Source organism: Heloderma suspectum, chromosome 1 (genome assembly GCF_057233095.1).
Source record: "Heloderma suspectum isolate Gila_16-S chromosome 1, 16-S_ref, whole genome shotgun sequence".
Taxonomy (NCBI): Eukaryota; Metazoa; Chordata; class Lepidosauria; order Squamata; family Helodermatidae; genus Heloderma; species Heloderma suspectum.
Genome location: NC_139458.1, coordinates 130,230,200 through 130,255,382, shown reverse-complemented (window position 1 = coordinate 130,255,382; position 25,183 = coordinate 130,230,200). Strand labels below are relative to the sequence as shown.

The 25,183-nt window shown below is 41.1% G+C and overlaps 1 protein-coding gene across 1 annotated transcript in view; it reads left to right on the top strand.

The window, feature by feature from the left end:
• The first annotated feature begins 1,250 nt into the window (after nucleotides 1–1,250).
• CHKA (choline kinase alpha) overlaps nucleotides 1,251–25,183 on the top strand; it is a 35,011-nt gene continuing 11,078 nt past the window's right edge. The window contains exons 1-6 of the mRNA XM_084857370.1: nucleotides 1,251–1,726; nucleotides 10,119–10,230; nucleotides 18,638–18,691; nucleotides 23,451–23,564; nucleotides 24,018–24,151; nucleotides 24,434–24,538. Of these exons, the coding sequence (XP_084713496.1) occupies nucleotides 1,380–1,726; nucleotides 10,119–10,230; nucleotides 18,638–18,691; nucleotides 23,451–23,564; nucleotides 24,018–24,151; nucleotides 24,434–24,538 (866 nt within the window). The 5' untranslated portion in view covers nucleotides 1,251–1,379. The remainder of the gene's footprint in view (nucleotides 1,727–10,118; nucleotides 10,231–18,637; nucleotides 18,692–23,450; nucleotides 23,565–24,017; nucleotides 24,152–24,433; nucleotides 24,539–25,183) is intronic.

Here is a 25,183-nt window from a genome sequence, read left to right as displayed (position 1 = left end):
TGAAAGAATTTTATGTTTCTTACGCAGAACGGAGTGAAATTAATTAAACAAGTGGTAAGAAAGAAAGCAAAAGCGGGGCTACATTTTAAATTATCGATTTCTCTCTCTCTCCCCCCCCCCACCCCCTTCTTCTTTACTCCAAGCACCGATGTGACCGTACGTTCAATTCATTACGAGTCCCATGAGTCAGAGCTTGGGCTTTTCAGGGGACTTGAGCTGTAACTTTCCACACATACGTTTTAACTAAAAGTGGGTGGCAGGCGTCTTCCCGCCCACCCGCTCCTTCCTTTTTTTGGTGCATAGCAAAAATGCTCCAGTACCACGTCCTTACACTGCTGACTGCTTGGCATTGCCGTCGCCTTTTTGGCGCCGCTAACCCCATGATACAGAATGCCGCATCAATTCAATATTGAACGCGGCACCATTACGTATTCTGAGCTGCCTCTCGGAGAGGTCGCCATCCGGGCGGACAGCACCGAATGGGGAAGGGCTGGAGGCTATTCTTGCGACCTCCTCGCTCAGCCCGATTTTCTGGCGCCGTTTCGTTTCCGCACAGCACCAGCCCGTTCAAATGTGGTTCATTTTCATTCCCCGGGTCTCCGTTTCTGATTAGCTTGTTCTGCTTTCTCCCCCGCCCCGTCTGAGATTTGGATACTGGACGAAATCAGCCCTGGTCCGCGTGCCAGAAGCCGGGAGGTGAATTGAACGCGCCAAGAAAAGAAAATGGAGTCTACAATACAAACAAGGAGGAAGGAGCGAGCGAGAGGGGAGGGAGGGATACCAAGTTGGCGGCGGGGGAAGGTGTATGCGTGGAGGGCACCTCTGGAAGATGGAGGAACAGCTGGAGGCTACGCTCAAAAATGGGGGCGGGGTACGAAGGCCGAGCCAAGCAGCCTCTCCTCGCCGGGCGTACAGAAGAGGGGAACAATCACCTTACTCGCCGCCCCGCCCCCCTCTGTTCTCTATGAGTGTATCACTGGGATACGCGCCGGCCTAGCCGCACGGATAACTGGAGCAACGGGGAAGGCAGCCAATGGTCTTCCCGCGCCCCTTCTTCCCTTTGGACCAATCAGGGAGCGGCGCGGACGCACGTTGCGCGCGGCTCGGGCCCGCGGCCAATCAGTAGAGGCCAAAAAGACGAAGGGAGGAGGGGGAGGCTGGTCGGAGGGGCTGGTGAGCCTGCGGTGAACGCGTGCACGGAGGTCCGCGTGCAGAGAGGCTATAAGAACCGCGAGGCCGGCGCGCGCCGCAGACATTCTGCGGAGATTCAGGCAGGGGGCGCGCAGCAGCAGCAGCAGCATTTTGTGTGTGTCGCTGCCGTTGTTCATCTGCGTCCCGCGCGCTCGCCCGCTCGCTCGCCTCTCGCTCTTCCGCTCGCCATGAAGACCAAGTTCTGTAACGGCGGCGAGGCCGACCCATCCCCGCTGGGGCTCCTGCTGGGGTGTGCCCAGGGCCCGGTCTTGCCCGCTGTCACCCAGTCGCCCTCGTCTCCGCCGTCGCCGCCCTCCTCTAACGCCGAGGCCGAAGCGAAGGAGCTGGGGCTCCGGGGGCAGCAGCAGCACCAGCCTCTCGCTTTGCCGCCCACCCCGCCGACCCCTCCCTCCCCGCCTGTTGAGGAGCAGCCCGACCCCCGCACCCGCCGCAAGGCGTATCTGTGGTGCAGGGAGTTCCTGCGGGGGGCGTGGCGGGGGCTGCGAGAGGACCAGCTGCGCATCACGCCCATCAGGTCAGCACCTTCCTGGGGCTGGGGGAGACGCGGGCAGCGGAAAGCCCAACCGCAGGGCTCCGCCCTTTAGGGTTGGGAAGTAATGGCTGTGGCGTGTTCCTAAGCATGTGCAGAGTGCGTGCCTTTAGCCACCGACTGCTGGCTCGTCTGGGGTTTCTAGGGAGGCTTGAACCATGACGGTGTGATTTCTTTATTACAAGCTAAAGTGAGGGAAAAGGGGGTGGGGCAGCTAGCTCTGACGTACCTGGCACCTTTTGTCCCTTAATATCTCGCTGATAACGAGATAATGTGGAGGAACCTCTGTAACTCCTCGTATTAGGTCTCCAGTCAGTGGAAATTTACAAAACGACATTTTGCTGATACGGTAGTTTCTTCCACAAAGGATATTTCATTAGCCCCCCCAGGAATGTTGGAAGGACAGGAGAAGACCTGTAGTTTTTGGTGGGGAAAGCGGTTTGAGTGCTGCTGAGTACCTGCTGTCTCTTTGATGTTACAAACATGGTGTTTTGCCTTCTGTTGGAAGAGATTTGAAGAAATTAGAGAAACTAATTACTCATTTCTTGACATCACACTGCACCATTATTTGCACTAGCTGTGGCTGAGGGCCCTAAACATGGTTGGAGCTTTTCAGATACACAGACATACTGTTCTAGGGTTGCTCTCCTACTTTTTGTTTTCATGTTCTCAGACTCCTAATATAGTATAGAATAGTATACTATCCTATTTTATAGAAGCAGTGGCCATTATTATTCAGATATCACACCAAGCCATAGCACAAGTCGTGATTGGCAAACCCTCTTAATAGTTTCTGTTTTAAATTCAGATTTTATACCAAACCATAGTTAAGCTTACTTAGCCATTGTTACTTAATTGAGCCAGTGCACTCTCTTCTAATGCTGGAGGCTGTCATTTTTGGCAGAGTAGAAAGTGATGTAGGAGTGACAGAGTAGAAAATGGTGGAGGGCTATTGACTTTTGTGAGCACACAGGTTTCTTTTATCCCGTTTTAGCAAAACAGATTTTTTAAACACTACAGTAAAACTATTTAGAAAAAAATAGTAAACCTATTTAGAAAAAATAGTGAAACTATTGTTTGTCTTCAACCTGACAGCTGTTTTGCACAATACAGAAGTTGCTTTAATCTATGAAATTGTATGAATCCCACCTGTCACTTATCAGATGTGAAAAATTCACATACGTGGCAAAATGGACATGTAAGTCTTTATCATGTGTGTTGAAGTGTGTGTCACACTTGATGAGCATATGATTGCTATGTAGGAAATCCTGTGTGATCTGCTATGAGCTTACGATGTTTATTTGCATTAGCTCAGTCAGTAGTTTTTGACTTTTGTTAAACTCTTGACATGCACTAGTAAGTGAGTTTGTTTCTTCTCTGGCCATTAAACAGATGTTTCAGGAATATACCATTCAAAATGCTTTAGAGGTGAACACAAAGTTTGAGATAATCTTTTTAAAAGTTTGGCTCAAACTTGACTCATAATGTGGTTTCTGAACAATGAAAACTTGGTGTATCACTTCTGTCCTAAGATTTTTTTTGAATGAGGCTGCCTAACAGTATGAGTCATTTCTTGGCAACAAGTTCTTGTAGTATCAGGTGCCTTGCTTTGACTCATAATGCCAGCAATGAGGAGCTAGCTGGTTTGCATATGGTATGCATAACTAATCTAGAGTGGAAAGTGTTTTGGTATGGTCAACTGCTATTAGATTGTGTACTTCTTTAGACTTGCCACTTAAGTAAAAAGAAAACAAAAATCATATTTACTTTTCTAGACTGTCCAAGCAGTTAATATTCATACCAAATGCATGAGAGGGGAATTTAATGCCTTGCTCTAATTTCTTTTTTGTTTAGATGGCAGCCCAGTTAATTTGTAGTTTTAAAAGTAGTTAAATTGAACTCTAGCAGTGATTCCTTAAAATGACTCAGTCATTCCTCAGAATTCACAAGTAGATAAGATCTAATTGTCAGAACTACTTGTATCTTTTTCAAGGCATTTGTCAGAACTGTATTGATATAAAGTAGAGGTCACATTATTAATTGGACATTTTTGCAGCTTAATTCTAAATGAGAGCCAGTGTGGTGTAGTGGCAAGAGTGCTGGACTGGGAGCCGGGAGATCCGGGTTCTAGTCCCCACTTGGCCATGGAAGCTCACTGGGTGACTTTGGGCCAGTCACACACTCTCAGCCCAACCTACCTCACAGGGTTGTTGTTGTGAGGATAAAATGGAGAGGAGGAGGATAATGTAAGCCGCCTTGGGTTCCTTGCAAGAGGAAAAGAGGTGGGATATAAATGCAATAATAAATAAATAAATAAATGTGTTGGCTTTTAAGTGAATACCGCTGAAATCAGTGGAACTTATTTTTTTGTAAGCGTGCCTCAGACTATGGCTTTAAGGTGCAATACTATTGTGATATTTGGCACCCTCCGAAGTCAGAGGCTACCAAGTAAACCTTGCCTCCGTGCTCTGGCAAACCTCGCCTCTGTGTTCTGGCTGCTCTGCATCTTTGGATAGACGCCTGATTTCAGCTGTCTAGCCGTGGCCACAGGGAGGGAAGGAGGCTGTGCAGCACATAGGAAGCTGTGTAAAGCAGCTTCAGCTGTCTCCTCCCCTCCCCTGGGACCGCCCCCTTCACTCCCTCCATCTCCACACTCCATTTTTTAGTGCAGAGATGTTGCAGGTGAAGAGAGAGCTGTGCTGGCTACAAGGGGAGAGCATGGTTTCTGGGAACCACTTTGGAGCCCTGGCTCTGACCTTGGTTCCCAGAAACCAAAAAATCCTATGGCCCTAGTGGCCATAGGATTGCTCCTTCCATGTTTATATTTAATGTTGGTTTTAAAATGGACATGTTTTTCTTAAACACAATTACTTACCATTTTTCACACACATTGTATCTGTATTCTTGAATCTACCTTTTAAACAACTCCTCTGAATCCATGTTTTGCATAATAAACCAGGAATTCTGAAAGGAATTATTTCAGTGTGTTTTAGGAATAGTCAGAAGAGAGCATAGAAGGTAGGGAAGTTGATGGTAGATGTTGTCTTTATGATAGCAAATTAGAAATGGGCTTCTATGATATCTTATATATGAGCAGCAGTTAACTGTGACCTTGGATAGGATCTGGCAATGAAATGGGGATTACATATTCCATCAGTCTGCGTATTTTAGTCTGTTTGAAGACTGGCAGCTGTCAGTATGCTGTAACATTGATATTGCTATGATGCAAGTAATTGAATACTATCTAATTAAGGGCGCAATCCTATACATGTTTAGACAGAAAAAAAAGTCTTACAATTCCCAGCATGCCCCAGCCAGAATGCCTTGCTAGGGCATGCTGGAAGTTGTAGGACTTTTTTGTGTCTAAACAAGCATAGGATTACACCCTTAGTTATCTTAAGTGGTGGTACTAAAGCAAGGGAGTGGAACCTTTTTCAGCCTAAGGGTTGAATTCCATTTCTGAGAAGCTAGCGGGGACTGCATTCCAGTGGTTGGTGGGGCTGAAGGCAAAGGGGGGTGGAGCCGAAAAACAAAAATGCAAGCATAATTTAGCTTAAAGCTCTTACTGCCAATAACTAAGCCTTAGAGTTACTTCAACCTTTTAGAGTGGGGAAAAACTGCAGAAAAGCCAGGAAACTCAGAGGGGCAGACTGGACCTCTGGAGGACCAGATTTGGGCCCCAGGCTTGAGGTTCTGCACCCCTGTCCTGAAGAGTCACCAGTAATAGATGCCTATTATTTATCCATGATCCTCAGCCCATTGAACCAACACGCATGCTTAGGCTTAAACTGATTTTATTTGCCAGTTACTGGTTTGTGTGGAGTCTCATTCTGTAGTGAAAAATGCTTCTCTTCTGAAGTGCCTGAGAAGTTACAGCCTCCAAAATATTTTAAGATCCAGACATGACTAAATGCATATTTAGGTTTCTTCCATTATGTCTTAAGATTTTAAAAGTGATAAAATACTGTTTTTTTGTTATTGTGAGAATTAATTTGTACTTGAAGGTTGGATGTATGTTTGCGCTTTTCTTCCCCACCACTTTCCCTTGTGAGTTTGGCAGATGTTTGTTAGATACACTCTTCTGGAGCCATGTGGGAAAGGATTTAAGTGGAAAATTGGTGGTAGAAGGATTAAGTACACATACATCCTGGTTCTCCAGGGCAAATCATCCCCTGTCAAAGCTGCTTTTCCCTAATAGAAGCAGAAATCAGATTTGCATGCATCATGTAGTTTAAACCATGGAGTCCTGACAGTAATTAATTAGGCTAGCTGTATTATCAGTTTTGATGTTGTTGTATAGCTTCAGAATACTCACCCTTACTGTCTTGAGGCTCTCAGTGATAGGCCATTGCAAATTATGGACTTTTCTTCACAACTAAACCAATTGTGCCTCTGTACTTTAGAATGTTCATTCCTGTAATTCTCTTAAAAGAGGTAGTTGTGGATCTTATCCTCACATAAGATTGGGGGTGAGGGAATAACTCATCATCTTAGCCTTGGTGTAGCAAAGAGATATGTGCTGTTGCTTGCAGTCTTTTTCTAAAAGTCTGCACTAGTGGGTAAGGATTGACAACTTTCCAAGACTGGAATGAAATGTAAAGTAATACATAATGGCTGGGTGAGGTTGTCATTCAGTGCCATTAGATACTTTATTTTATTTATTCAATTTATAACCCGCCTATATACAAATACTCTAGGCACCATACAAAGTTAAAAACAATTTAACAAAAAATCCAACAATAAAAACAACACAGCTTAAAAACAGTATACAAGAGGCAGCAAAGGAACAGGAGTTCTAAAAAGGGAAGGCCTGCTGGAATAATAGGGTCTTTCAATTCCTGCTTAAAAACCCTCAAAGAGGTCAGGCATATTTCAACCAGCAGGTCATTCCTTTGTGAGGGAAAGCTATATACAGTATATTAAAACTGGGTTCCATGTTTCAGAGAGAGATCCTGGTGGCTGTTCTGCTGTCTTTTTTCTTGGAGTGTGAAAGTAAACCCCAGTTTGAGGTAAAGGTCAAGACTGATCCTGTGGAAGAGTCTCCTTGCCCAGTTACAAAATATTATAGTTTGAATGATAGGGATATGTGATATCTCGACACCAGAAGTGCAACCTGAAGGAAGATAGGTGGATTGTGTAGTACATGAGAAATTGCACACTTCTCCCTCAAAGCATGATGATGCAGGCAGGCTTGAGTGAAGGCTTCTGTGATGGTTCAGAGCACCTGAACCCTTTGGTCATTCAATAGCTGGCTCACTGGTAGAGGCTGATTCTTTGGACTCATTTCTGTTGCAGTATCGTTGTGCAACTTGATGCTCTGGACACATACCAAGTATAGTTCCTTGTTTAATTATTTATTAAACCTGACTTTCTGCCTCTAGTGGAAGGAATTCAAACTAGTCAAAGCTGTCTGTTTCAACTGTTTTATTAAATTAGCTTCATATATGTACTTAAAGTTTCTGAGGGGTGTTCTTGCTTCTCTGCTCTATAAATTGTGTGGATGGGAGAGTACAACAGGGCCTGTTTTCACATGTTCTCTTCATTTACTTCTGGAGCCACACAAGCAACTGTTGGGTTCCTTGGTATTCTGCTCTTGCCTTATCCAAGTTGACCAGGAGGCATACACTCCACAGGCATTTTCTGCAGATGGAAAGTCACCCCTGACAAATTTGAGATGTGCTCAAGTGAGAGCAGCAACCACATGTCCTACTCAGGAAATTAAATGGACAGTGAATTGCATGGGAATACATTTGTTTGTTCTAGTATGTGGGAACTGCAGGCAGAGCTTTCCTCTTTTTGGTTTACTGGAAACAAGGCAGCCTCAGAGGGAGCTGTTCTGTTGAGGATTTCAAGCTAGAGTGCTTTCTCTTTCTTCCTCAAAAAGGGGAAAGCCCCGCCTACCCTCTGCAGCACAGCATAAGCATTGTTGAAGATGTATGAGGACAGTCCTATTAGGTTTGCAATGTGGAAGGAGTACAACACTAATTATGTTTCCCTTTAAATGAGGGATGGTCAAAGCTGCCTGCAAAACTGTCTTCTAACAGTAATTCTCTTTTCAAGAACCTGAAGAGCTAAGAGAATGGCTGCTAGCCTGGGGGCAATGCTTGCCATGGAATTTTGAAGGGGATGTTCCATTAGCCTACCAAAGGAGCTGTGTCTCTAATTACTTTGACCTTTATAGTAAAGTATAGAGCAGATCACATTGACACTTGAAATTAAACTTGTAAAGCATAGGATTGAAGAAGCGTCACTTAATAATGTTGTATATACGGTGCCATTAATGTGCACTTCACAAAGTTTCATATGCAAACGACAGTGTTCTGCTCTGAATCTTTATGAGGAGAAACAGCATAGTCAAGAGAAGAGAATCACAAAGGTAACTGAATGGGAAAGAGTGTGAAGCAAGGGTTGTATGTAGGGAGGCTTTCAGTTGGGAATGAAGACTGAGTTGCTAAACGGAAGACAGTGGTGGGAGTTCTTAAAGCTCCATATTTACTCCACTGTAATGCTCTGTTCTTCACCCATGCCAACTGTGTATACCTTAATCCTCTTCTTAGCCCTTTCTGTTGTCTTCTAGCCTTTCTCAGTCCTGCTTCCTCCACTACTTGTTTTGAGGGTTCTGTTTTTTCATTTTACTGGGCCTTTTTTTTTCATTCATTCATCGTGTTGGTTCCCTGTTCCTTGGCTTCCTTGCCTCCTAGCTGGTACCTCTTTTTCCATTCAGCATGTCAGAAATGAGCTTCTGTTTCTAGGCCTGTGAGGCAGTTCCTTCATCCAATCAGACCTTTTAATAATCTCAGAGAAGCTGTAAACTACACTTAAGTTTCATTTCCTAAGAGTTAGAATGCTAATAACTTTCCAGCATACTGCAGCACCAATCACTTTCATGCAGTTAATATCTGCTTCGTTAAAATAGCTGGATGGATTGAGCTAGTTTCTGGACTTATAATGTAGAATTAGTTTTGCATATTGATACTAAAGGTTGTATCCAGCTGTGTCATTCTGCCAGCAGGAGGGAACTGCTCGTGAAACAGATTTTCCCCTTCAGGCCCCTGCACATCGCCCAATCTGCTCCAAAACTTTGAGGGACCCTCAGGAGCAGATTTGGGGTGCACAGGGGGACCTGCATGGGGAGGAGGGCAAGGAAGTCCCATTGTGAGAGTGCATTTCCTTTTGTGCGAGGGATGGATTCAAGCTTAAATTTCACTGCTGTACTAAGTAATTGCCTGTGAATTTCAAGAGCACAGCAGAGACTTTTCATAGAGGGATGGGTAGAGGGAAACTTTCCCTTTGTGTTTGCAGTACTGCAGTCTGGCTGCTTCCTCCGCCACCTTCCCTTTCACCACCACAGCTCAAGCACAGTTGCTGTGAGGAAGAGAATGTCCTGCCAGTTTGATGAGCAGCATCTCCGAGTACAGACTTCTTCCATCTCTAGATATGCTCAGCCCAGAGCAACATTCTGGGGTGAACAGGGCCCAGCACTACAGTAACTCCTCCACCAGTCCAGCAGCTCTGATGCATTGCCTTCCTTCTGTCCTTTCCAAAACCAGCTGGACACCACACCCAACTCAAGAACTCTCTTTAGAAAGCAAGGGGAAGGTAGAGGCAATGCACCAAGGTTAAATTACCTCAGAGCCAATGTGAATACCAGGTACTGTCATGCCCTATCTTAATATTTAAGGGAGAAATCTAATTACAGACAAAAATACAGAATGCTTAAGTTAATCAAGAGGCTTAATTGCAACTAGCCAATTCATAGCATACATCATAGCATTGCTAGGATAACATCGGATAACTCCATGTGTTAGCATGGAGTTCCATGTGTTATCCATGTGTTCAAGTAAATCCCTGAGTTACTTGAAAAAAGTGCTATATTACATAGATATTAGCAGCAGTCCTTTTTATAGTATCATTTATCCTTGTAGAGAACTGGACAAATTTGATCCCCTGTCTTGTGTATTTGTGTTCATGATTAGGAACCAGTTTCATATCAAAAAGGATGCTTTGACTCTAAGTACTACATCTATTATGGTACTTTCCACTGTCCAGAATTATTTATCAGCTTTTCTGCCATAAAAAGTGGTTTTGGAGGCATTACTAGCACAGCAGCATTAGACTGGTAAAATTTCTTTCTACTTCTCCTAGAATATATATACAGATTTTAGCAATAATTATTGGGTGTTGCACTTACATTCAAGATGTGTATTTATAAAAACATGTATTACAAATGGCGATGCTGTTGGATACACAGAAAAATTAGACTGTGTAGAATAGCTCTCTTGTGCTCAGTTAACCATTTCAGAGCTTTGAAATATGAATAGCTGCATTTCTGTCAGAGCTTTCATATGATGAATAAATGTTATATTTCTCTTCATAGGGGAGGCCTCAGTAACATGTTGTTCCAATGCTCATTACCTGATACCATAGAGACGGTGGCAGATGAACCACGCACTGTGCTTCTTCGTTTATATGGTGCAATTCTACAAATGGTGAGTATTTAGTGTGGGGGGAGTGGGCAGATATTTAAATAACTTGTGTTAAAATGGGCTTGAACATGCTAAAATCAATTCTTATTGTACATGCATACTGTGGGAGAGGTCTTCAATCTAGACCTGTTTGTTTTCTATTGCTTAGAAATTGTACTGTTTTCCGTACAGATCTCAAAAGGAGTTTTTAGATTGATTTTGTCAGTAACACATACAGGAGTCTTAATATTCAAAATTTTTGTCATTTATCATCCTATCTACATTTTGCAGACTGTAGTTGAGATACAGCATTTGTAGTAAATCTGTTAAGTGTCTAGAACTGAATTGGATCATTAGCCTCGAGCATACAGCTGCTTACAAATCTTTTTCCAAAATTCCTCTTCCCGGAAACATGTACCAGGCATTTCCTGCTAATTTAACACAGCATTTGGTATAAAGACCCCAGTTTCCCCTTTTCCATGTTGTAACTTGCCGGCGTATTAATATGGATGAATGAAAATACAAAATGGGGAGCATATTCCATTCACTGTGGGCGCAGTGTCTGCGCAGAGAGGATTCCTGTAAGCCCAATAGAGCTCCTTCACTCCCCCTACATTTATTTATATATTAAGGGTTTTACCGTTAAAGGAAGCCTAGACGTAAATTTAAATAAAATAGGACTTTACATGCCACCCTTGAACTGTGCCTCCAGGATAAATTACACAAAAAACAACAGAATAAAAATACAAACCCGGAGTCATGATAACCTTAGCAGCTGCTAAAATGAATTAGCAGTGCAATCATATACATGCCTACTCAGAAGTAAGCACCTTTGAATTCAGTGCAGCTTACTCCCAGGTAAGTGGGTATAGGATTGCCCACATGAACTTTAAACATCTGAGAGAATTAAAAAAAACATCTTTATGGTGCTGAAAAGATAACTGTGGGTGCTAGGGAACTGCACAAACAGGGTACCACCATCCTGTGTAGAGAGAGTGAAAGCAATCTCTCTAGTTACTGCCCACCTTATCTCAGGTGGTGAGGGGGGCTAGAGGAGAGCCTCACCCTCAGGAGAGCCTCACCCTCAGGTGGTGAGGGGGGCTAGAGGAGAGGTACCTTCTGGTACCTCGGTCACAAGCTGCATAAGGTTTTAAAGCAGGAGTGGGCAACTTGTAGGCCAAAACATTTGGAGGCCCACAACTCCCACCAGCCCCAGCCAGCATAGCCAGCAGTGAGGGGAGTTGTAGGCCAAAACGTCTGGAGGTCCACAAGTTGCCCACCCCTCCTTTAAAGGTAAGCATCAGCACCTGGACTTGGATGTGGAAATGACCTGGATGCCAGTGAACTTCTTTAAGTGCCAGCAAGATGTTCCAGATTATAGGTCCCAATTAATAGCCAAGCAGCTGTATTTTGAATCATGCATTGCATTATAGCAGCCAATCCTGGAGGTTACCTTAGCATGGATAACTGTAGCCAGGGTAGCTACCGCTGTCTTGATGAGGTTAATGAACAGTGCTCCTTGCCACAAAGTCTGCGGGGCCTTAAGTAAGTGACAAAAATGAATCTTGGAGCACCTCCAAATTGCAAACCTGATCTGCCCATGCTCTTGGGCTCTCTATTGATCCTATGGGAATCTTCCACACACAGGCACTTCACCTGCAGTGGACTGAATCATGCCACATTTTATGTAACGTCTGTGCTTAGCCACATAATGTACATGATAAGGCTGTAATACTGTGCTCATTTACTTTACAGTAAATCCCATTGAACACCGTGAGGCTTGTCTCTGAGTTGTAACATTTGCTATAAACAAACAGTGAACAGGAAATGGTCTTCAATCCTAGTGCTTATAGTAACATGAAATTAGGTTTGGATGCTAGCAGGTCTATGTTAAAATTATTTGCTGTCCATGTAGACACTGCCACAATCCTGAATTTCCAGTTCAACTACTAGACAAGCCCAGAAGACTGTCACCATTCCTATGTATTATGAACAATATTTTAGCATTCATTCTAATTGCTTAGCTAGTTTCTAAACATCTGCTGAGTCACATATGTGCAAATTAACCCAACTTCAACAGAATGACAACTATACAGTCCATTACATTTCTGCATTAATACAGTTAATGATGGCAGTGACTATAATGCTCATGATCATGCTGGAGAGTGTTGGACTCAGTTCTGTAAGATACAGGTAATCTGTCACAGGTAGAAAGGGGTCTTTTCTCCTTGCACTGCTATCATTCCAAGGATGAGAGCATGAGTTCCGCCCTAACACTGAACAGCAGGTATATGGAGGATGAGAGATAGGGGAAATGTATTCAAATATCCAACTGCTAATAGAAGTGGAGAAGAGTCCCCCTCCCATGGAGATCCTTCATTGTAAACATTTGATTTAGCCCCCAAGGATCTCTGACTGCTTGAACTCAATTTTCTATAACTAGTGTATTCTCCATTTCCGTCTGTTGAAATACAATGTACAACATGCCTTCATATAACTATTTGAGAATACAGTGAGAGTTACTGGGGTGCAAGATTGTGGTTGTATGTATGAATCTTGGATTCTGTGTTGCATTATATAAAATACTTGGATTTGGAAATCTTCAAGGAAGTTACTGTGAAAATATAGCTTTCTCTTGTTCATCTTAACATATTACAGTGAAACAGTGGCCAGAAACATTAGTGGTAGGGCTACCAGCTAAACTTAGTCACAGTAACACTGTGTGGTTTACTTTAACAAATTATCTAAGCCACACCATTGGTTTTATTAAATCTTTAATATATGATCTGATCACATATTAAAAATAAGTTTTAAAGTGCCTATAAAGTAGATGGTAGAAATTAGCGCATTGCAGTTACTTGCTAACTTTCATTTGGAACAATAGGGTAGTGTTTTCTGGATCTCAGTTCTAATTCTTATGGAATTCCCAGCACATCTGTTGTAATCGTAGTATTCTGAACATTGAAGCTTGGAAAATCATAAATTGGAAGATGGGCACATTTTGTTTTCCTTCAGTAGCCATCTTTTTAACATACCTTCTGTGTCCTTTCATAAAGAAAATAACACAGGAGCTCTGTGGGGTTTTTTTTATTCAAAGCCTAGTTGGCCAATCATCTGAGTGTTAACATCCTAACCTTTTTTTTCTCTTGGTATTTAAGATCTTTTGAGATATCTAACTTCCTTTATTTCCATAGTGGCAGTGAAATGACTGCTCTTGTTGGTGCAGTTCACTAAGGGTTAAGTAAGCAGAGGCAGTCCCAAGGTAAAACTTTCAGATTATATTGAGGGTCTCAGTATAAACATTTGTCTCTTCCAGATCAGTCTTTAATGCATAAGCAAACTGATTTTGATGTAGTTTCAAATCTTTTGAGATTTCACTTTCTCATTTGTGTTGTTGGGAATACAAAGGAATAACTTTGAAGTAAATATATTTTGGTACTGTTGATAGTTTTAAAAGTCCCAGGGCTGCTGGTTTTAATTACAGATGCACACAACCCACTTTTTTCTTATGGTATGATTGATCTGTAATTGTAATTTGTATGGTTTAAGAGTGCTGAAGCAGAAGGTGGCACCTTCCAGTTGGTTTAAACAGCTGATTTTTCAGTTAGAAATTAAATTCTCCTTTGTTACAGCTGCATACTGCTGTCATCGTGAAATTTAAGTACACACTCAGGAACAAAGTTCCATCTTATCTCCTTTGTTCAAAATTTTAAAATGTTAGTTTTACCCTGTCCTGCACATTTCAGCTAAACCATCTTTCTCACACACACGCGCGCGCACACACACACACACACACACACCAACCATTATTCAGGCTAAACATGAGTTCAGTTTGCTTGTCATAAATTCTGGAAGACACAAATGTCAGTACGATACTGTTGAATATAAATTGTTTAAGTTGGCTAAAGCTTCCATACAGAAAGGGCATGGGGCTTTGCTCAGTCATAATAGCTTTTAAGCCACTGTTTGTGCATGTATGATATGAGGGCAGGAAGTGAGCTTGACTTGGGTTGATCTCTGTAAAAATTGTCAGTCTGGCTGATATTAATATAAAGAACCTCTGATCACGTAGTTGAGCTATTTAAGAAGGTGTAATCTGTGCTTTTGAAGAATTGAGGTTCTAATTAGATGAATTGTGCTTGAAAGACAAATGTTATATTTCAGTTTCCTCTCCTTCACTCCAAAAACTGAAAGGACCTGTCTTCATAAAACCAGTTCAATCCTATTGTGCATAGAAAATCACTAAAGTTGGTGCTGACCCTGGTGCTTAGTTTTAAAGGAATTGTTTTTTAGAAATTATTTCCTTGCAATGAAGAAACAAATGTTGGTTGGTCTCTAAATTCCAAAGACAATTATCCATCATAGCAATTTGAATTTGAGGTTGAAATAAATCTAACTTCTTGCTACTTTACACTTATACAAACTAAAATCTGCAGGATAGTTGTATTAAAGTAATGCTTAATTGTAGCAGAAGTCCCATGTTGCCTAAATAAAGGGAGATCTGGGGATAACAGCTCATGCCCTGTCTCCAGGTACTAAACAGCCAAATCAAAATATTGCATATAATAGGAAGCATTTAAGACTACTTAATGTTCCTATAGTCTCATGTAATTTCAATCATACAGCAAACAAGGGTAGCAGTTTTGACCGCAATTCTGTGGTATTGCACACCTGCTTTGCTTTTTTACTGCTTGTAAGTAAACAAATACATAGAATCCTGTAATTGTAATACTCCATTACTGATGTGATTCTTGCTCTTAATGTCTTTTAGCAAGGAATAACCACAAATGATAGCTGAACTCCTGTTAAGGGGGTATTTGTTTTGTCGGGTGGCATTAAGGGTCTTCTGAGGGTAATGTACCATTTTAGTTGTATGTGCATGTGTTCTCTGCTGCAGGCTTATCCATGCGATCGTGCCTAGAGCACTCTGGTTTCCAGGTGACAGACACGATTCACGGTATAGTATGAGATCTCTGAAGTTGGAGCATTCTCTACGGGTTTCATTTCTTTATGGCTCAGAATGTGAAGTTACGATAAATACTTGCCTTATAAACGTTTTTATAATATCCAAACCGTTAAAGGGGAGCTATGAATGCCAAAATAGTACTTTAAACACTCCTTCTGCTCCCCTTAAAGAATGGTAACTTGATCAGAAGTAAAAAGGATTAGGGATGTTCTTGGTTTTTGTAGGACCTGTATTAATAACACCTTTTATTTTTGCCTTTCTGATGTGGTGTTCATAATGTACAGCCTCAAATAGGATGGAGTATTGACTTTTTCATGAAAAATAGTTGACACCACCTGCTTCATGTTTCTCAGTCTTGAGGAGCCCCTCGTGTATAGGCAAGTCACAACATTACAACTTTTGTACCTGCATTTTAAGACTAGAATACAGAATTGGGTACAAAACAGCCTGAAGCAAGGCTTAAACCTTTAATAAAGGTTTTGCAAGTCTACCTATGTTCTGTGGAGCTCCGTCAGGAGCTGTACAATATAAATATGCCAAATTCTCATTCACTTTTCTGATAAGCATTGCTTCTCTGCCAGTTTGTTACTAAAGTATGTACTTGGGTCTTAATATACTGGTATATAGGAATTATAATATTGGAGACCTAGGTTTTCAGTCTGCATTTCAATTTAAACTTGTTGAAATGATTGAACTGGATTGTTGCTATATGAAAACCCAGTACCAGCTTCAACCAGCTTCATAACCAGCTTCATATTTTGGATATCCTGTCTACTAATTTGATTCATATGGTCATTTAATTACATTCTTGCCTCATGTCTGCTCTTTCAATAGAAAAGCAAAACATAATTGCTTAGTCTAAAGTGTGGTAACATGTGGCAATGAATATTACTAGTTCATTTTGGCTGTTGAATTACCCTTGCAATGAATTTTCATTTAAAAAACAGTCATATTGCACTACTGAAGACTTTGTCCTGGAACAGCAAAAATGGTATCTCCTGCATCTCAATTTTACATGGAAGATTTTCTGCATATTAGCTGTTTGTATTATTATTTAAAACCATAAAATGCACAGACACTCTATACGTGGTTCCTTTGTCTCTTACTTCACCAGATGGCTGTGGCCTATTGTGAGAAATGAGAGACACACGTGGTAGCAACTTCACATACCTAGAGACCAACAATTTACATGGAATTTGTTCAGGAGTTCTTTCCAGCAAGCAGGGAGAAGTCTTGACAGTGTGGGTTAAATCCAATGTAAGTCCTACTTAGAATAGACCCACTGGAATTAATGGGTCCATTCATTTCAGTGGGTTTACTCTAAGTAGGACTTACGTTGGAGTTTACCTTGTGATTCTCCAAAGGTCCTGATGTATTCAATACATGCCTGCTCATCTCTGCCCTATGCTCCAGGGTGTCAAAATCATTAGAACAGCATTTTCCTGCAATATAATGTGCTGTTAGCTTTGTTCTTCATAGGAGCTATACAGCATCTTTTCTGTAATCTCCTTGGAAATTGGCCATTGTCTACACAATAAGAGCCCTGTAGTGGGTAGCTACCTAAGTAGGAATCTGGAATGTGGCTGTATTGGTCTGGTGGCTTTTATTCCAGACATTTTTGAAGCAAATCTTCAACAAAATACTTGATTAGCATAAATTCTTCCAGGCTATCAGAGCAGTCTGATGTATTGCCTGCCATTATTTGGTAAAAAAATTGTCTGCTCTACTCACTGCTTTTCAGTGTAAAGTCACCCGCTCAAGTAAACGAAAGAGCATGTTGCCACATTTCAGTCCTAAATGCAGCTATTTAGAAGTGAGTCCCATTGACTTAAAATCCCTGTCTTTTGCTAGCTGTTAACCGGTATTAAGAGAGCAGAAGGAACCCAGTAGAATTCTCCTCTTTTGATAATCTTTAAATATTATATACCTCCCTTTTTTTTCTTTTTCTTCAAACTCAAGTCCAATTGGGGCAATTAAGTTTCTTAGGCACTTATTTGAAGATTACTAGTACTAAAATATTGGCCAGTCTTCTAGTACTTGTATGATTCAAGTAAGTTAAAGTTGTTACCTATAATGGTCCTAGGGGGAAAAACCCTCTCTAATCCAGTTTGCTTCTGGTGGATTGTACCATCATGGGGGAGCATCAAGCAGAAAAAATGGCTGGGTGATCTGCAACTTTGACTGCTATTCAAGGAGTAGTCAGTGAGAGGAAATAGTGCCAGTGACATAACATTGTAATATTGCTATTTAATATGCAGTTGTAAGTTTGCCCTTGTGAATATGCAAGATAATATATGCTTTCATTGAAAGAAATTTAGTTTTACCTTAGCATTCACATGTTCTAATCTATAGTATTTTAATGGAAATAATTACTCTACTGTTGAAAATGGTTTATTTCAAGTTGAAGCAAGTAAGCTGTGAGAAATTCTGTAGCTTGGGTGATACTTTAAAAAAAACTAGTGTTGGTTATTTGTTCAGTTGGTACTTGGTAAAGGAATGCTAGAGCTGAAAAAAATGCTCTGTTCCATTATCTTGATTAATATTAATAATTTTAGTCAAAGGCTTCCTTTAGGGGCCTCTGAATGTAGTTTGATTTTAAGTAGAGGTGTTGCAGAATTGCAGCATTAGTAGCTACAGTAAACTGCTAAGAATGGAACTGGGAAATAGAACAGGCTTATTTGTTTCATAGCTCTGAAATCTTTAATGGACTTCAAAGCTTGCATTCCTACTGCATTTTAAAGGTGCAGTTATAGTAAAAGCATGTGCCATTGAGTCCAGATGTTAAAGCACAACTTAGAACCTTAGAAAATGTTTTGATAAATATTAACAAGCATACTGCAGTTCACTATGTCTGGAACTGATTAATGCTTTGCTTTGCTTATATTGCTTTGAGAAGTGACATAAGATTATCTCTAAAATGTCTTAAAATATTGTTGTTACTTTACAGTAGAAAAGAGATCTGTCAACAAGTTGTTACTGGGATAAGTGAGTGCCTCCTTTACCTGTAAGACTAGATAAAGTATTATGTTTAAATTAGTTTTAGTATATCGTTTCAACTGTGCTGCTGCCTTGCTAGCCTTACATCTCTGTAGCAAAACTGGTTTATAGTAACTTCATTTCCATCTCCCAAACCTGGATGTTTCTGTGTACTAGGAATGTTTGGTTCCCAGCTGCTATAGTCATACAGATGACCACCTCTCATACTAGTGGTCTTGTCTGTTCTGTCACTGTAGGCAAGCTGATATATTGGAATTCAATGGCACATCCTTTTTGAAGCATCTGGAGTGATGTCTCTTGGAATGAGAGAGTTGTGTTAAGATGTATGATACTTTGTCAGTTCAATATCAAATAAATAGTTCAAAGTATAGCTGGCTTTCCTAACTCTCCTTATTGTGGTGGCTGCAAGTTACTACTTATGCTGATCCTCGATAACTCATTGTAAATGTTGACTTTTCTCATTCATAGAGGTCCTGTAATAAAGGAGGATCTGGACAGGCTCAAAAGGAAAATGATTTGCAAGTAAGTATTATCTTTTCTTAGTTTTCCTATTTGGTTAATATAAAACACGCAATGTGCTCTCAGACTACGTGCCCATTTGCACCATCTTGCTCAAATACACTCCCTCCTCTCCCCCCTCCCCACCAACATATTGGAAGATGAGCTGGTGAAGGAGCCTGAAGTTGTGACTGATGTTAGGTCTATAATGGTGTTACCAGAGTTTGTATGGGGCCAGAGTTGAATCTGGGTTTGTTGCAGGGTCTGGTCCTTGTGTTTGTGTCATGTGGAATATTGATGAGTAGCTGTTTTAGATTAGGGGACAGTAAGCAAGGACAGACCTAACACCTAGGGTGAGTGAGAGGGAAGGAAGTATCATTGTCCAGGATGGATGATAAAGCATTGGGTTTGTTCCAGATTTATTTATACTTCAGGTAGGTCCATTGAAATCAGTAGGACTTAAGTTAATCATGACTGACTTAATTCACATTTATTTCAATGGGTCTACTCTATAACTAAATCTGGAACCAGCCCATTGGTGATGGAGTAGTTTTAGGTTACAATGAGGGGTGATACGTTGCTTTCTTTTCTGTGTAAATTCTTCTGTGTTATAACCATACTACGGACTGTGTTTGCATTTCATTATGTAGCACCATGATTCACACAGCAGGCTGCAGCAGTTCTCTGTAACCAAATCCATTTGAGATTAAAGGCTGTAGCTTGCTTCCTTATCCAGGAGATCTACTTGCAGAGAAGAACCTCAGCCTACAGTATTACTACCTGTCCAGAAAGTCACTCATAAGGAGGAGAGCTCTAAGGAATAAGATTTCATTTAAAGAACTACTTAAATTTGGAATCCTATATCTGAATCTTTGAGTTTACATTGCTTATAGATGCCCAGTTAAAACTGAAGGAATAACCTTGAAAATCTCAATCTGAATTGGGCCAATAACTTTGACGTTAAATATTAATACAGTTTATCTTAGATTGCCTAAAGCTTGTTTTCAAATTCCTTTCAAGGGGCCTTTGAGTAAATCATTAGTAATTATAAAAGCCTTGATTTTTAAAGGTGCAATGAATCATTCCTAAGATAAAGACAAATCTGAATTAAAACTAGTTTATTTTATCTACTGAAGTATTTCTGAATTAATCACTCTTAGATTTTGTATCCAAAGTACAGGCCAAGAGTTTCTATTATGCTGCTTTAAACTAGCAAAAATTATGCAGGCTACATCTATCAATGTTCCCATTTCTAGCATTACTGTGTGGTTGGAGAAAATTACACCAGTATTCTACTTAAAAGATGGGTAGTAGAACAGTTTGTTGGTATTTAGTATAGTTTGAATGTATTTGCTTCTAGGCCTATTTCGTATAAAATTGCCATTAATGGACTTAATCTGGAATTATGGAATCCCACATCTAAGATAATCGCCGTAGATTCAGGATTGCCAGGTTATGGAGGAATTAGGAATACATATTAACCACTTTTATATCTGAAACTTTTGTATTTCAGTTTTATTCAGGACTGAAAATAGAATGCTCAGAATTTCAAGTTTCTGTCTACAATAGGAATACCAATGTAATACGTCTCTATCAAAATCTTAAAGAAGTTTATGAAACTAGTACAGTTAGAAATTAGGGTTGTATCCAGTGATGTCCATTGATCAACAGAATGGCATTCATCAATACAACATATTCCCCTTCCACCCTGAATTCCCCCATGCCCCAAAAAATCTTCTCTGGAGGGTTGTGGGCACCCTCTGGAGTGGATTTGGAGTAAGTGGGGCGGGGGGGGGGGGGTAAAAGAAGGAAAGGTCTATTTGCAAGCAGAAGCCCACTCACACAACATTGGAAATCACCCTAGGATATTTTCAGCTAATAGAGCAGTCCTCAACATAGCTGGCCTGACTAAAAAGAGTAAGATCCTTAAGCTTGTGCTTTTTAGGTCCTGTTGTAGATGCCAGAAAACCTTGCTGTTGAAGACATCTACATGCTTCCCAATTTCTGGTAGCAGTGGGTTCTTGATCACTTTTCTTAGTGAAAATGGCAAAAAAAATCTTCAAATAACTAAGTTCAGAACACTGGCACAATTTAAACACAGTTTAAAGGCACATGTTTGTCTGGTCCTTGACCATTCTTCAATCTGTATACTCTCTGACATGTCCCATCTACTATGCTTCTGCAATTGTGCAATTTGTATGAACTTCAGTTTTTGTATTCAACTGGGCCAGCTTAATTTACCCTACACTAAAAGCAAATAGGAGGGTTTACTGCCTTCATCTGTCTAGCTTTTGAGGATTGGTTTGCCTTGATAGAACAGTACTTTCCAGCATGTGAAATGATGACCTGGTTTGCACGTAATGCTAACCCATGGGTTGTTGAATTCTGAGTTGTCATGATGTGTGGCCCCAGCCGCACTAACAAATCATGGTTTGTTAACCACAAACAACTCGGAAAGAGAACCCAAGGTTCATTGTTGGGCTGTGAACTCTGGGTTATTTAAACCATCGGTTGACGTTACGTGTGAAGCTAGAACCTTGGGTTGTTTTGCCAGGCAGGCAAGAGGTTAAAAAACCAGTCACTGCATGCCAGTACTACAGCACTGCAAAGGCATTTGGGATACAGGGAAGGAGCAGGTGAAGTAGGTAGGAAACCAGTTAGTTTGATTATCTGCCAGAAAAATCCTGGGTAGGGCAACAAACTATGTGCTGGTTCACACATAATGCAAAGCCACCATGGGTTCATTAACCCAGGGGGCTTTGTGGTGTGTGCTGGCCACCATTTTGAATATGCGGCGTGCAAACCCGGGTGGCATAGGTTTTATTTATTTCGTGTCCAGATCAAACTTTGCTCTGCCAAAATGTAGCCACCGCCACAGCTTTGTCATTAGCTTGCTTGTAGATCGTCAACAGTACAAGACTCCGGCAGTAATCGACACACCATCAGATGCGCTGGGTCTTGGGTTTCTCCACATTCACAGAATGTATTGTTGTCAACCAGCAACCCCCACTTAAATTCGTCTTACACTTTGGTACCCCCACCCTCATCCTATTCATTGTCCTCCAAACTATATAAGAGAGAGTATTTCCAGCGGCCATTTCTTCCTTCGTTAAAATACTCAAGTTGGTATGCTCATTCCTCCATTTATTTATCTGATTCTGTTCTTTGGTCCCCTCTAGGATGTTAGTGCTTGACATAAAGCTCTTTCTAGATCTAAGTTGACGAATTGGGGGAATATAACCGCTCAAAGGGTGACGAGAGTCAGTCTCTTGCTTAGTTCTTTCGGCATCTGCTTCTACTTCCCTTCTAATCTTGGGTGGAGCAATGCCAACAAGAGGATATAGTTCATTAACGGGCGTCGGTTTGAGGCATCCTGTCACCATGCGCATTGCCTCATTCACAGCAATATCTACTTGCTTCGCATGTGCTGATGCGTTCCATACTGGTGCCGCATATTCAGCAGTAGAGACACTCAAAGCCATAGCTGATGCTCGTAACGTAGCTGGCTGGGCTCCCCATGTATAGTTTGTCAATCGTCGGATAATGTTATTCCTAGCACATACTTTAGCCTTCGTATTCAGGCAATGTTGCTTAAAAGAAAGCATTCTATCCAACATAACAACCAAGTATTTAGGTGTTGGGAAAAGTTGTAATCTATTCCCTCTCCACATAATACCCAGTTCAACTCCTGCATCTCCTAAAACAACCCATCTTTACTTTTGCTGTAAGTGTCTATTGGTACCAACACCTTGAATTGAACCAGTAGCTCACTGGCAGCCATTGCAGAGATTTCGAAACTGGTGTGATGTGCTCACATCTCACTGCCCTGTCAGGACACAAGTAGCAGCATTCTGTACCAGCTGCAGTTTCCAGACTGTGTCTTCAAAAGACGCTGCACATAGAAAGTATTGCAATAGACCAATTGGGGAGTTATGGGGGCATGGACTACTGTTGCCAGGCTATCCTGGTGGAGGAACAGCTGTCGCTGACAACCCAGTCATAGCTGGCCATACGTACTCATGGCCACTGAGGCCACCTTGGGCTTCTAGTGACAGCTCTGAATTGAGCAGTATTCCCAGGCTACATACCTGCTCTGTCAGGAAGTGCTGTCCCATCCAGGACAGGCAGTCTAATTCCCAGACCTGGGAACCACCTACTCACAATGCAGTTACCTTTTCAATGGTAATGATTACCTTTATTTAAGTAACTTTACCCCACCCTTCAGCCAAAAAGGCTTCCAGAGGTAAATAACAAAGATCAATAATAAGGTAGTCCCCACCTTCAGGCTTACAGTTTAACAGACACAAAAAGAAAGGAATTGGGAGGGAGGAGGAAAAAAGTACTCAAGCACTATTTCTTAGTTACAAAATTCTCACAATGGCCAGCTTTCTGGTCTGGTTTTTTACTTTTGAGGGGGACGTGTGCAAATGCGCATCCCATCAGTGAGTAGACAACGGAACAAAAGATGCCTGACAATCCATGAAACAAATGGAATGGATTTAACCAAGTCTGTACATCCCCACTTATATCCCATTGAATACAAATAGACCTGAACAGCCTTATCTATCCTTAAATTGCACCTTTGGTAAGAGGTTGAGCAAAACTTTGAGGGCACTGTGCAGTACAATATGCTGGCAGTTTAGTGACATAAGATACTGTAGGTGAATCCAATTGATTGGTTGTACATAAATTCAACTTATATTTATTCCAAAATGTATACTTTTTTTTGTGACTCGTGTCAGAGGCTATATATCTACCAGCTTCAGTTCTCTTGTTCTTTTAGGGTGCCGAAGCTGTGGTTCTGGAGAGTGTTATGTTTGCTATTCTTGCTGAGAGAGCTCTTGGGCCAAAGCTCTATGGAATCTTTCCACAAGGCCGGCTGGAGGAATTCATTCCTGTGAGTGCCAATTATTAGTCAGTATGGTAGTAGTTGTAATGAACATGACTGCGCTATCTCCAGATTGCTAACAAAGTCAGGTGTGGGAATAAAGCATTTGCCAGTGTGTGGCAATAGTTTTTTTTGTAATTTGATGTTATAATATTGATTTGGCAATACGTTTATGGAGAGTGGAAGCTATTGTCTCAGGTTTTCTGGATCTAACTTTTTACAGCACCCATATTAATGCAATAAACTATGGTGTAATCTACCCAGTAGCAAAGTTGCTGGCCTTTAAGATGGTAAACTATAGCACTGAATCAAAAATCAGGAATGTGCTCCACTCACTCACTAGATTCCCAATATTTATTTATCATTACGGGGTAGTTGTTTCAGCAATACATTTGATGGCTTGCAATTTCCAAGAAATGTATTCCTCATCATTAATTTCAACTGTTATTATATATGTTTCAGAGCAGGAAGTTGGACACCGAAGAACTAGGTCTGCCTGATATATCAGCAGAAATAGCTGAGAAAATGGCTAGATTTCATGGAATGAAAATGCCATTTAATAAAGAACCTAAATGGCTCTTTGGAACTATGGAAAAGTAAGCAACTGTAATTTTACCTAATTGTTTAATATGACAGCTTAGACTGTTTAGGTAGAATGGCTCCTACTTAAGTTCAGAGGAAGGGTTTTATAGGAAGCTTGTTTCCTTTTATTATGGTGAGGAAGACATCCTTCCCTAGACTAATTTGCAGTGATAAGAAAGCCCTTTAAAGTATTTCTCCAGCTGTATTTTTATTTTAAGAATATGCTGATGTTTGTGGGGAGAAGTGTGCGGACACTCTTGCTTAGGAATACTAACTACAACAAAATCCTTGTGCAGGTACCTAAACCAAGTGATGAGAATCAAGTTTACCAGGGAGTCGCGTGTTAGAAAATTGAACAAGATCCTCAGTTACAACCTGCCTCAAGAAATGAAAAGTCTACGGTAGTATTTTAGCTCTTAACAGTTTATACTTGTTCTACAACTCTTATGTGATTGGTTGTAAATGTTTTCAAACATAACTCTAGCTGAATAAGCACTAAACACTTCCTTGACCTGCATTTGGATATTGAGACTCTTACCAGCTCTCTGTTTAGATATAAATATCTCTAGACATCTAAGGATGTAATTGCATTGGAGCTGATTCAGACAACTGTTTCTCATTGCTTAGTTTGGAAGTTATTTAGGTTCCAGGGGAGCCCCCGTCACTTGATCACGGCTAGCATTCAGTGAGCTTGGTCAAGCTAGGTCACTTGTGCAAAGTGTTTTACATGTAGAGTCCATTGCATATTGGATCCATAGGTACAGCCAAGCTTAACTTGGGTTTGATACTGCAGCAGCTGCAAAATTTTCAACCCAGTTTTCTACTGAGAAAGACAAATACTTGGATACATTAGAATTGAAAGTTTCCTCTTCCTCAGGGACTTTTAACAGATTATCTGTATTTTAATTCCAACTTTGCCATCAGTGTGTGGACAGTCAAGGTAGTCTCCGTGGCAGGCTGTAGGCTTTCTGAAAATAATTCAAGAGGCAAGAAGTGCTTCCCGCCCACCCCAGCCCCAAGCATCCATAAATTGTATGTACAAGAAA